The sequence below is a fragment of the Arachis hypogaea genome, chromosome 7, assembly GCF_003086295.3.
Source record: "Arachis hypogaea cultivar Tifrunner chromosome 7, arahy.Tifrunner.gnm2.J5K5, whole genome shotgun sequence".
Lineage (NCBI taxonomy): Eukaryota > Viridiplantae > Streptophyta > Magnoliopsida > Fabales > Fabaceae > Arachis > Arachis hypogaea.
Genome location: NC_092042.1, coordinates 40,671,787 through 40,685,547, shown reverse-complemented (window position 1 = coordinate 40,685,547; position 13,761 = coordinate 40,671,787). Strand labels below are relative to the sequence as shown.

The window sequence follows — 13,761 nt, the reverse complement described above, 5'->3', positions numbered from 1 at the left end:
TAAAACCTATGAAAACTTGATAAAACTTAAATAAAACCCTAGAAAAACTATATGAAAATGATGTCAAAGAGCATAAAAAATATCCGCTCATCAAAGATACAAGCAGCTAATCAGGAGATGCCCTCCTGAAATGATTTCAGAATGGATCAGGCTGGAAATTTTTTATGATGGCCTCTCTGAGATGGCTAAGATGTCACTAGATCACTCTACTAGTGGTTCACTACACATGAAAAAGACGCCTGAGGAGGCAACCTAGCTTATTGGGATGGTTGTCAACAACCAGTACATGTACGCTTCTAAGAGGAACCCTGTGAATTTAGTGACCCAAAGAGGTACTGGGAATCAAGGTCTTAGGGATAAATTGTGAGCTAAGTGCCTGTAGTCTGTATGTGTAGAGGATAGGCTTGAGTTAGTAAGTCTGATGTGTGTTTCATCACCTAACACCTTGAGCCAACTGGGTCGAGAGTGTTGACTGGAAACTCATCGAAAGAGCTGCCTTAACATAGAACACTAAGCAACAAATAAAGAATACAATTCTAAGCAAAAGAAAAAAACAAAAATCAAATACCAAGGATCAATAAATAACAAGGACTCATGATAGCACCTTAGCTAGTACTTAAAGGGACATTTCACACCTGGAAACTAATAAAAGTTGAGTTGTAACATATCCTGCATAAAATCCCATGAACCAAGATTTATTACTTTCCAATAAGGACTTATTTTCTTCTTTGTTTTCATTCATTCCTTCGTATGTTTTACTGCTTGCTAGGGGACAAGCAAGATCTAAGTTTGGTGTTGTGATGTCAAGGCATCTTAGGCTAGTCTCACTAGCCTTTTTCATTTGTTTTCATTAGGTTTCATGCACTTTCTTGAGCTATAAGCAAGTATTTGGATAAGAATTTCATGCATATCTTGATTCAATCAAACATGGTTAATTTGATGCATTTTCTTGAGATTTATGCTAGATTTACATGATTGATATGAATGATGCAAAATCTGGTGATGTGGCAAAGGTTTGATGCATATGTTTGGTTGATGATAGGTGAAGAGAAGCAAGGAAGAAGCATGAAAAAGAGCAGAGGAAGCAACGTTGGTAGCCAATGTTGGCTCACCAACGTTGCCTCAAACGTTAAGGAAGAAGGCCATGCAACGTTGGTGGCCAAAGTTGGCTCACCAATATTGCTAGGCAACGTTCTAAAGGGGTGAATTGCAACGTTGGTGGCCAAAGTTGGCTCACCAATGTTGCTGGCAACGTTCTTGCAAAAAAGGGTGCGACGTTGGAGGGAACGTTGGCTCACCAATGTTACCTCCAACGTCTTCAATAAGACTCAAAGTTGGAGCTGGGAAAACTGCCTTGTGTGCATATGCACAGCATCGTGTGCGTACGCACAAGAAGGAAAATTCAAGGTGTGCACACGAATAAGGCAGCGTGCGTATGCACAAGTGAGCAACGTTGGAGGGAACATTGGTAAACCAACGTTGAGTCCAACGTCTACGATGGATCTCCAAATTTGAGCTACCAAAATTGCCTTGTGTGCGTATGCACGACCTGGTGAACCAAGTATAAAAATTGAAAGTGTGCGTACGCACAAGTATAAAGCGTTGGATATAACGTTGGTGAACCAACGTTGAGGTAAACGTTAGTGGCAACGCTCAATCCTCTTTCAAGTAACGTTTGACCTAATGTTTTCCTACAAACGTTGATCACCAACGTTACTACCAGCAACAATACAAATTGGAACCATGCAAAGTATAAACATTAGTTTGCCAACGTCCATTCTCAACGTCATTAAGAGCTACTTGAACTTGCTTCAATAAGGGCCAAAGCCCAGTCCAAAGACTTGAGGAACTGATTGAAGAAAGTGTATAAATAGCAGAGAGTTTGAGTTAGAAGGGGAATGGGGAACCTGGGGATCCAGGATTGTAAACACTCTTTGTAAATTTAGTTTACTTTTGCAATGCACTTTACAATTTCAATTCCCATTCCCATTTCAGTTTCAGCAATTTAATTTATTTTCCTTACATTCTGCAATTTAATTTCATTCATTTACATTTCTTGCTATTTACATTTCCTGCCATTTAATTTTCTGCAATTCTAAATTCAAATATGCTTAGTACAACTAGAACACTTCTCTAATTAAAGTTGCTCAACCAATCAATCTCTGTAGGATTCGACCTCACTCTATTGTGAGTTTTTACTTGACAATAATTCGGTATACCTGCCGAGGGAAATTTGTTGAGAGATAGATTTCCTCAAGGCTCTCACTATGGACAAGAAGGCCGAACCCAAGGAGGAATAAGCTGCTGAGTATTTGAAAAAGTAAGAAGCTCAAGAGGAGACTAGGAGTGTACTTGCACATGCCCCAATGATGATAGAGAAGCCCAAAGTACAACACTCTCTAGACATGTAAAAGAAGACTGAGGATGAGCAAATTGCCCAATTCTTGGTAGTTCCCAAGAAGTTACAAGTCAATATTTCTTTTGCTGAGGTGTTGGAGAAAAAACCTCCCAATGTGGCCTGTTTAAAAAGTGTGATTTTTGAGAAGATGACCCTAAGGGGAGATGAAACTGTGGTGCTGACCAAGGAATACAGTGCATTATTGCAAAAGAAGCTACCTCCAAAAATGCCAGATCCTGGAAGCTTCCTGATTCCCTACACTATAGGAACCATTACATTTGAGAAGGCACTATGCGACCTTGGATCAAGCATAAATCTAATGCCTCTCTTTGTGATGATGAAGCTGGGGATCCAAGAGGTACAACCCACAAGGATATCACTGGAATGGGCAGAAAAGTCCCTGAAGCGGGCATATGGAATGGTAGAGAATGTCCTTGTAAAGGTTGAAGACCTTTACCTCCCTGCAGACTTCGTGATACTTGACACTGGAGAGGACAAGAACGACTCCATCATCATAGGAAGGCCCTTCCTAGCTACTGGGAAGGACTTGATTGATGTCAAGAAAGGAGAGTTATTTCTGAGGCTATAGGAGGACCATATAATATTTAAGATGCCCAACCCTCACTCTCTCTCGGATAAAGGAGGTACTACAATACAACAATTAGTGTTTCAACCTTCTCGCTCATTGGAAAGCCATACAGAGCACCCCCGACATTAAACCTAAGTTTGGTGTTGGGCATTCACCACCAACCATTGAGGAAGGAGGCACCAAAAAGAAAGTACCAAAAGGCTGGAGGAATAAGAAGATTCCAGCAGAGGACTTGTCACCTGCCATGAGAGTAGTCTTCACAAGAAGTCTAGTCATACCATACACTGTAAACCGAATCCTGTCTCTAGAGCATGTTGAACTGATTCATGAGAGCACAGAAAGGAAGTTCACCATGAGTGGTGAAGATATAAGCCTCTATGAACCTCCGTAAAGGAGCGGTCCGTCAAGCTAATGACAGTAAAGAAGCGCTTGATGGGAGGCAACCCAACCTTACCTATCCTATAGTTTAATTTTACTTTCTTTTATGTTATTTTAGTTTATTTAAATTTGATTTCATATGATTTTATTTTCTATTGATTTTCATAGTTTTTCTCCTTTTTCTAACGTTTGTGATCATGTGTAGCACATAGATCAGAAAGAGAAATGCGTAACAAGTAAATAGAACACCCTAGAGGATGCCCTTGCTGGCATTGAATGCTAGATCTGGCGTTCAGCGCCAGAAGGGGGATGGAACCTTGAGAGTTTAACGTCCATACAGAAGTAGTCCAGGACCAATTTTTGGTCCACCCAGCCCAGCACTAAACGCCCAAGAGGGAGGCAGCATATTTGAATTTTGAAGCTTTTAGGCCATTGGATACTTCCAACCACCCACCACCTCATCATTTGTTCACTATTATCCATTCTCTTTCCCCTATCACCCACTTTTCTATCCACATTCATCAATGCCATCACCCATCAATTCCCTTGATTCCCGCACCCCACCTTTCACTCTACCTAATAACCTCTCTTCAATCCCATCAATTTCTCTTCCCACCAACCCTATTCACATTCAAATTCAAATTTCCCACGATTTTTCCCTCCCCATGACCGAACCCACACCCTCTTCACTCCTATAAATACCCCTCAGTTCATCCACCTTTACCACACCTTCACTACTCTTCCCCTCTTACACATTCTTCATCATACACATTCCTTTTCTTTATTTATCCTTTTCTTCCCTCCCAAGGCCGAAGGCTATACCCTATCCCCTCTCTTTTCTTCTATTTTCTATATTTTTTATTTTCTTGTATTTCTTTTTGCTCAGGGACGAGCAAATATTTAAGTTTGGTGTTGGAAGCTCCACTTTTTTCTTCTTATATCTTACCTCTATGGCACCAAAAATCGGAGAGTCCTCAAGAAAAAGAAAAGGAAAAGCCCTCGCTTTCGCTTTCGAGCCATGGGAGACCACAAGATTCCTCACCAAGGCACATCAAGACTATTTCTATGACGTGGTGAGGAAGAAGAGGGTGATTCCCGAGGTCCCCTTCAAGATGAAGGAAAATGAGTACTCGTAGATATTGTACCAAGTTCTGAGACAGGATTGGGAAATTCTGGGCAATCCCGTGACTGAGGTGGGAGTGCTGATGGTGCAGAAGTTTTATGACAATGCCTGGGTCACAAAGAAGCAAGATAAAAGTGTGAACCCAGAGCCAAAAAACTGGCGCACCGTGGTCAGAGGGCATATAATAGATTTGAGCCCTGAAAGTGTGAGGGTGGTGCTACAGTTACCCGAGGCACGAAATGACCCTCAGTCGTACACTCGAAGGGTCAACACTGACCAAAGGCTGGATCAAGTTCTTGTTGATATAGGCGTGCCTGGAGCTCAGTAGAACAGGGATGCTCAAGGTAATCCTTACCAACTGGGTAGGCTTGACCTTAAGCCAGTGGCTAGGGGATGGTTGGAGTTCATCCAACATTCTATCATACCTACGAGTAATCGCTCTGAGGTTACAGTCGAGAGAGCAGTGATGATTTACTGCATTATGCTCGGCAATGAGGTGGAGGTACATGAGGTGATCCCCCAAGAGATTTACAAAGTAGCTGACAAGCCTTCCACTCAAACAAGGATGGCATTCCCTCATCTCTTTCACTACTTATATGCAGCAGCTAGAGCTCACATAGAGGGAGATACCTTGGTTGACAAGGAGAGACCCATCACAGGGAAGGGTATGAAGCACGCAAGGACCACAACAAGAGCCGGTTTCACCACTGGATATTCCAGAGATGTCTCAAGGGATGTACTTCCCCCATTGTGACTACTGGGATCAGTTGACCACATCTTTAGGGGAGCTAGCATCACCAGTTGATTAGTTGAGGCTGGAGCATCAGGACCAATCTGCTATCCTCCATCAGATGATGGATATTAAAGGAGATTGATAGAGGAGTAGAGGAGGCTGGAGCGTGACATTGAGCAGTAGCCACCATTACTGAGGGGGTCCAATTTCATTCTCCCTATCTTTATTAATTTTCTTCCTAGTATTTTATTTTGTTATCTATTTTCTATTCTAGTTGTATGATCACTTTTAGGATTTCTTTGTTTTCTAATAGTAGGTTTTATTTAAAGATGTCTTATGTATTCCGCATCAAGTTTAAAAGAAAAATCTATTAAAAAAGAAGTAGTAAGATGTACAAGATCTTGAGTTATATTATGAGTTATTCTATTTACTTTGATGTGGTGGCCTTATCTTTATTTTTTGAATATATGAATTAACTGTGCATATTTGATATTGAAGTTGAGTATATTGATTCTTAAGGAATAAGAACTTAGAGAAATATTATTGATTTTCTGAAATAATAAAAAGATTGATTCTTGAAGCAAAAGAAACAGCAAAAAGAAAATAAAAAGAAAAATCAAAAGAAAAAGGTCCAAGACTTTGAGCATCAATGGTTAGGGGGGTCAAAATTGATCTAAAAGCTCAAAAGAGTGGTTTTTCCTAACTATATGCTTGTGGTGTGAAAGTGTCAAGTAAACCTTGAGACTGAGCACTTAAAGTCATGACCCAATGCTGTAAAGAGTACGCTTAAGGCTTTGAGCACCACTGTTTGGGAATAAAAGTAAAGCAAAAGTCGAATCCAAAGGGTTCCCCCAGTTAAGTGCTTGTGGTGTTTATGAATCAAGTTAAACTTAAAAACAAAATACTTAGAGGCACGGCTAGGCTCAAAGGTACAAAGCACCAAAAGAAGATAAAAGATGTGTTCAAGAATCAACAAGAACCTAAAGAAGAGAATCAATAATATCATCTGAATTCTAGTTCTAAAGGATGCCAATATTCCTGAGCTTCAAAGGATAGTGAGATGCCAAAGCTATTCAGAAATAGAGTGCTAATAGACCCATTCAGTAACTAGACCTGAGCTTGATTGATAACTCTAATCTTGTGTGTTTTCTCTTCCTTATTTCTATATTGTTCTTGGTTGCTTGAGGACAAGCAACAGTTTAAATTTGGTGTTGTAATGTGTGAGCATCTTATACCCTTTCTCTAGTTGTTTTTATATTGTTTTTAGTTATAATTTATTATGTTTTATGATATTTTAGTGCAAAATTCACCTTTGGATGCTACTTTGAGTTTTTCTTGTGTTTTTATGGTTTTAGGTGAAACTCAGACCAGTTTGGAGAAGCCTGGAGCAAGAGACAAAAAAGCTGTCAGCCCCCCTAGGCACTGAACGCCCAAACTGGCGTTCAACGTCAGCCAGACAGCTCAGTTCACATGCTATTGGGCCTTCAAGTGGATTTTAGCATTTCTTAGGCTTATCTTATTTTATCTTTGTAATTTATAATTTAAAATAAGTCTTTTAGGTTTAACATTTATTATTAGGCTAGTATTTAAGGAGGAGATCACTTAGGATTAAGGAGATCATATCTTCTTCCACATCTTTTCAGAACCTTGTTTTCCTTGTAAAGTTATGAGTAATTAAACCTCCTAGTTAAGCTTAGGAGCTCTGTTTATTTCTATGGATTAAGATTATTATTCTTCTATTTTAATTAATGTTTGATTCAATTCTAAGGTGTTGTTTTTGTTCTTAATCTTATGAATCTGGGTGGAACGAGAGTATGACCCTTATTCTACATGAGCTCTTGTGATTCTCGAGAGAGTTATCTCGCTTGAGCTATAGCTTGAAAACACTCCTCCTAAACTGCGAATTATTTGGGCTAATCGGATAAGTGACATAAAATCCTTTTAGTTTTGGGTAATTGAGGTTTTTGTGGAGTTAAAACTAGTTTTCTGAATTTCACTTCTGATCTGAATTGAATGACTACGAGAGTGACTTTGGGTGAAGATTGGAGGAGATTAATTCACTAAGAGATTATGTTTTAATCACTTATGGTTTGCCATAGAATGAATCACTCCTTGTTAAAATAGTTGGTAAGAAGTCTTAATCTGGAAAGATAAACATCTCTGAGACCTTAACTGTTTCTCATCATTGTTTTATTCCAACTCAGTTTATTTGCGTTCTTTATTGCTTTGTTTTATGTGTTCTCAACAACAACCCTTTTTACTGTTTATCTAACTAAGTCCAACAGAATGACTATTGCTTGCTCAGTCCGACACATCTTTGTGGGATCGACCTTCACTCACTTGAGGTATTACTTAGATGACCCGTTGCACTTGCCGATTAAGTTGTACAAGTTCTAATTTCGCGCACCAACCATATTTGTATTTTCTTGTTAAAAAAACATTACTCCTTGATTACGTTTAGAATAAAAACTCCTAAAAATATAATAATACTAAAACAACTCCAAACACTTGATTAGTTTTAAAATTCTACTAAAAAACATAATAAATTTGTTTAAAGTATAAGAAAACAATTGAAAAAGAAAAATAAAAACTACTAAAAATGTCGAGGTACCAGTTGTGTATTTATCTATGCTTTTGTAATCTGTGCTTATTTACTACTCTGCTACCTAGATACTATGATAGATTCGGAGTTAATAAATGAAATATGGGAACTAGGATAGATCAAGGGAACAAAAACTTAACCTTAGGGTTAACACGGCGAAATGCACTATAATCTCAATGCTAGAGTTTTGCCTAAGACCGATAACTAGTTTGTCCCTTTGTTAGTACCACCTATTCGGAATCATAGGTTCTCATCCCTTTTCCCCCCATTGTCCCTACGCAAGAGTTTATTTTCCATTTGGTAATAGTTGGATTTATACGCTAAGCCCAAAAGTCGCACCCGAATAAACTATACATTTAAGATTGGGCCTGAATTGACTTACTTTTTTTATTTTGGTTAACGGATCTGTTTAGGTTAACTTTTCGTTTTTTGCTATTTTTTTATTGAATGGTGATTGTAAATAGATTCCATGACAAATTCATCATCACTTGGGTCTATAATATGTAGTTTATTATGTAGTTATTTGTTTGTCGCATCTGATGAACTTATTTTACAAATAAAATTTACACTCTCAGGGGTATTCATTTTATCCAAGTTAATAAAAAAAAGGGTGTCCAATTTTCATTACTTTGGATTTTTTCTAGTTTTTATTTTCAAGTGTCAGACACAAAATAGTTTTATTATTTTGTACATTTTACTATTATTGTAAATGCTAAATATCATATGATTATTATATTCTTATACATAATTTAGGATAAGTATTATTTTTTTCTTACTATAAAAAAAATATGGGGGTCCCTTTCACCTTTTCTTTTAATCTTATTATTTAAGTTTTGATATTTTAAAAAAACTATCTTTATTTTTCCTGATTCCCAATCAATATGTTTTTATACTGAAATAAAAATATATCGATCATCGCATCTATATATGAATATTTCTATGTTCAGTGAAAAAATTCTTAATTTTAATCTCAAATTTATTTATTTATTTTTTAAGGTCTACGGTTTACATGTGAAAAAAAATTAAATACTAACTATTGCAGGTTTTTTTCCTATGATGCAGATTAATATTTTTGTAAATTCTTTTTATGATTAATTGTCATTTTAATATTAAAACAATAACTAAAAGAAGAATTTACAAATAAAATAATAACATATGTTATTATTTCCAATAACTAAATAATAACATATTTAGTTATTTGCATATATTTAAAATTACTTCGTTCCTTTTAGATTTCCAATTCAAATATGTTATTATTGGGCTAAATATGTATTTTTAATTTGGTTGTACATAACACGTTTGGGTCATTTTAGTTGTAGTTTGTTTGGGTTTATATCTAAGTCCTAAAATTCCAACCAAAAAGACTATTTTTATAATTAAGAATAGGTTCTGAGTTTATTAATTTTTTATTTTTGGCACTGAAATCTATTTACGTTAACTTTTTTTTTTAATTTTTGAATTTTTTTTGTTTAAACATTTGACGTAGTGTGTTTTTGGACAATTCTTTGTAATGATTACTACTTGTATCTTTACATGGGGTATTTCTTTCCTCGAATAATAACAATTATGCTTTTTTTTTATCCTAAAATCCATGATATGCCTTTTGATCATGGTGCGCCAATTCTTTGGCTCCAAGTTCACGCTTCTAACATGTTTGTATGTTACTTAAGTATTGGTGTAGAACTCCTGCACCATCAATACTCCAACATCAGTCACAGAATTGGCCAGAACTTCCCAATCTCGTCTCAGAATCTGGTATAAGATTTCCAGGTACTCATCCAGCTTTAGATCGAAGCGGACCCCAAGAATCACCTTCTTTTTGGGCATGACCTCATAAAAATGCTACTCAAGTGTCTTAGAAGAGAACCGAGTGAAGTCACATGGGTCGGAGGTAGGCACCTTCTCTTTCCTCTTCGTTGAGTAGGATTCTCCGGTCTTGGGTGCCGTGGAGATAGTAAAAATTGAAGTACCAAAGCGGAGCGCTCAACACTAAACTTAAAAGTTTTACTTGTCTCTGAGCAAAGTAAGAAAAGAAAGCAAGGAAGGGAAAATAAAAGAGCAAGAAAAGAGATAGAGGAGAATGGGTAAGGAGGCTTCGGCCTTGGCTAAGAGAAAAAGGAAAGAAAGAAAAAGGAATGTGTATGGTGAAGAGGAAGGAAGTAAGAAGATAGTATTGTGATGTGTGTGATGACGGCGCATCATGTCATATTTTTCTATACTTTTTCACGTCAAAATATACTTAATCATGCTTAATTTTTAAGTGTTTTTATGCTTAAGTCATATATTACATTCATATCTTTGATTTTGATTCAATTTGTAGAAATTGATGGAAAAAGGAAGTAAAAAGCACAAAACAAGCATGAAAGAAGAAAGTAGATTAAAAGGTGAAGCAGAGAAAAGAAGAAACATGGACAAGGCAGCGTTAGTGGCAGCATTAGCCACACTAACGCCAGGAGCAATGCTGGCCAAGGGCAAGGTGTGGCGTTAGTGGCCACATTAGTGCCATTAACGCTAGCACTAATATTGGATCAAAGAAGTTTGTGGCGTTAGTAGCCACGTTGGTGCCACTAACGCTAGTGCTAATGCTAGCACTTGGCAGCCTGACCGTGTCTTTTTCAAACAAGAATAACTTGAGCTACAAAACTCCAAATGAGGTGATTCCAATGGCATTGGAAAGTAGGAATCCAGAACTTTCGAAGATGAATATAGTATCAACCTGTAGTAAGGCCAGCTGACCTCTTCACCTTTCATGGAGTATAACTCGAGCTGTAGAGCTCCAAATGATGCGCTTTGAAAGGCATTGGAAAGTAGACATCTAGGTCTTTCCAACAATATATAATAGTATGGAGGTGGATGATAAACCCCTATTTCATGGTTTATCTTGTACTCAATTGAGTTGTTTTTATCAAGCCTTTGCACACTTATTCATACTATTTGCATGGTTTTACAATTTCTTTTCAGAATTTGTTCTATGATTGAAAACTTGCTTCCTAGAGTCTTTAATTTGTTTATTTTAATCATCTCTTATTACCATTCGATGCCGTGATATGTGTGTTAAGTGATTTCAGAGATTACAGGGCAGGAATGGCTTAGAGGATGGAAAGGAAGCATGCAAAAGTGGAAGGAATACAAGAAACTAAAGGAATTGCCAAAGCTGTCAGCCTGACCTCTTCGCATTTAAACGGTCATAACTTGAGCTACATAGGTCCAAATCATACGGTTTCAGTTGCGTTGGAAAGCTAACGTTCGGGGCTTCGATTTGATATATAATTTGCCATGGTGGCCGTACAGCTAGGCAATGCGAATGCGTGCTTTATGTGGACACATTGTAGTGACAAAAATTAGCATGGTGGATTTCGCCCTCAGCGATTTCTGGGCTATTTCTGGCCTAGTTTCAAGCCTAGAAAACACAAATTAAAGGCTGCAAAGTGGAGGAATGAAAGGAGATGACTCATAATTCACTTTTCATAATTTAGATGTAATTTTTAAAGAGAGAGGTTCTCTTCTCTCTCATAGGTTTTAGGATTAGGATTTCTTTTAGTCAATAGCTTAGGATTGTTTCTTCATACCAGGTTCAATATTCCTTTATTTTGACTTCTATTCTACTTTTAGATACTTTAATGCTTTTATTTATTTATGACTTATGTTGCCAAATTGGCTTATGAACTCTTCATGTTAGATTTGGATTTTCTATTTAATGAATTTTTGAGGTATTTCAGATCTATGATTTGTCTCTTTTATTTATGATATAAATAATTTGGATTTTTCTCATTTTGGCTTTGGTTGAGTAATAAGAGACTCTTGAGTTATCAAACTCTTTTGTTGATTGATAATTAGAAGTTGCTAATTGACTTAAATTCCACTAACTCTAGTCTTTCTTTGGGAATTGACTAGGACTTGAGGATTCATATTGATTTATCCACTCACCTTCATAGATAGAAGTTGACTAAGTGGGAGCAACGAGCAATTCTCATCACAATTGATAAGGATAACTAGGGTAGGACTTCTAATTTTCATACCTTGCCAAGAGTTTTCTTAGCTATTGATTTATTAATTCCTGCAATTTATTTCTCTTGTTCAAAACTTTCAAAAACCCAAAAATATTATTTTTCATAACCAATAATAAATCATACTTCCCTGCAATTTCTTGAGAAGACGACCCGAGGTTTAAATACTTCGGTTATAAATTTTATTGGGCTTGCTTAAGTGACAACCAAAACTTTTGTACGAAAGGATTTTCTGTTGGTTTAGAAACTATACTTACAACGCGATTATATATTTTTAAATTTCTTTACCGATAGAAATCTGATCGTCAAAATGGCGCCGTTGCCGGAAAATTGCAAATGTGTGCCTTATTGTTGGTTATTGTAAATATTTACTTTTTGCTTGTTTATTTGTTTTTTTATTTTTGTTTTTATTTTTGTTTCTTTTCGTAAATTAAGAGGTTATTGGTTTTTTATTTAGTTATTAAAAATTTTTTTTTTCAAAAATTTATTTTTAGTGTTCATCCTGATCTTCAAGTTGTTCTTGGTTGTTTTCTTCGTTTTGATCTAAAAATTTTAAGTTTGGTGTCATTTTATTGTTTTTCTCTTTCCTTATTAAATTCAAAAATAACTTTTCTCTTTATTTTAATTGATTTTTTTCGAAAATTACAGAAAAAAAAATTTCAGATTTTTATTTTAAAATTTTTATCTTATCTTATTTTAGTTTTAAATTTCAAAATTCAAATCTTTTTCAATAATCATATCTTTTTCAAAATCTTATCTTATCTTATTTCAAAAATCAAATTTCAAATTTCAATATTAAAAATTCAAAATTGAAATTTCAAAATTCAAAATTTAAATTTAAAATTTTTTTTATAATCAAACATTTTCAAAATTTAAATTTTTTTAATCTTTATCTTATATTGTTGACTTTTTCAAAATTCAAATTCAAAATTTAAAATTCAAATTTCAAATTTCAAATTTCAAAATTTCAAATTTCAAAATTCAAATTTTAAAATTTAAAATTCAAAATTCAAAATTTAATTTTCAAATTCAAAATTTAAATTTCATAAACCTCTTAATTTAAAAACTTATCTTCTCTTACCTACCTTATCTTATCTTTTCTAATCTTAAAATCAAATCTTTTACAAACCTTTTCTCTTATTTATTTTATTTTATTTTATTTTCTTTTGCTTGTTTATTTGTTTTTGTTTTTAATTTTTATTAGCTACTATGAATTCTCAGCCCTCTGGTTTCAAGTTTGGTTCTAATGTTGTTGCAAGGAATGAAAGCTATAACAGGAACATGCATCAAGGTCAAAACAATCAGAGATAGACGGAGCCACGAGTATCTGATCAACCCTTTAGGCAACAACACCTTCCAAAGTACCATAGACGACGACCATTCCAGAATGCATGTCAAGACAATAGTTATGGTGGACCATTTCGTGACAACCCACACCCACCAGTTTACTATGGTTGGTGGACGAAATTGTGATTCCTTTGTTATTGTATTTTGTAAAATTCATTGCTTTTTCAACTATGTGTGGACACCACTCCGTTCAACTTAACCAGCAAGTGTACTGGGTCATCCAAGTAATACCTTACGTGAGTAAGGATTGATCCCATAGAGATTGTTGGTATGAAGCAAGCTATGGTCACCTTGTAAATCTCAGTTAAGTGGATTCATAGGGTCAAATGTAATTGGATTAGATAATTAAAAGATAAATAAAATAAAAAAAGATAGAAATACTTATGTAAATCAATAGTGGGAATTTCAGATAGGCGTGTGGAGATGCTAGAATCCTTTCGATGGCAAGCTGTATGTAGGGCATCACCGTCATCAATGGCTACTTTTCATCCTCTCGGAAAAATGGTCCTATGCGCTGTCACTGCATGGCTAATCGTCTGGAGGCATCACCCTTGACAATGGCTACATCCCATCCTCTCAGTGAA

At 35.8% G+C, this 13,761-nt stretch overlaps 1 protein-coding gene across 1 annotated transcript; it reads left to right on the top strand.

Annotated features, from left to right (window-relative positions):
- Positions 1–2,546: 2,546 nt before the first annotated feature.
- Positions 2,547–2,987, top strand: LOC112701402 (uncharacterized). Its single transcript, XM_025752162.1, has one exon. The coding sequence runs from the start codon at positions 2,547–2,549 to the stop codon at positions 2,985–2,987; it is 441 nt and encodes a 146-aa protein (XP_025607947.1).
- Positions 2,988–13,761: the final 10,774 nt, after the last annotated feature.

Excerpts from the sequence above, each read along its gene's own strand:
- LOC112701402 (XM_025752162.1), top strand. The coding sequence starts at position 2,547 with ATGACCCTAAGGGGAGATGAAACTGTGGTGCTGACCAAGGAATACAGT.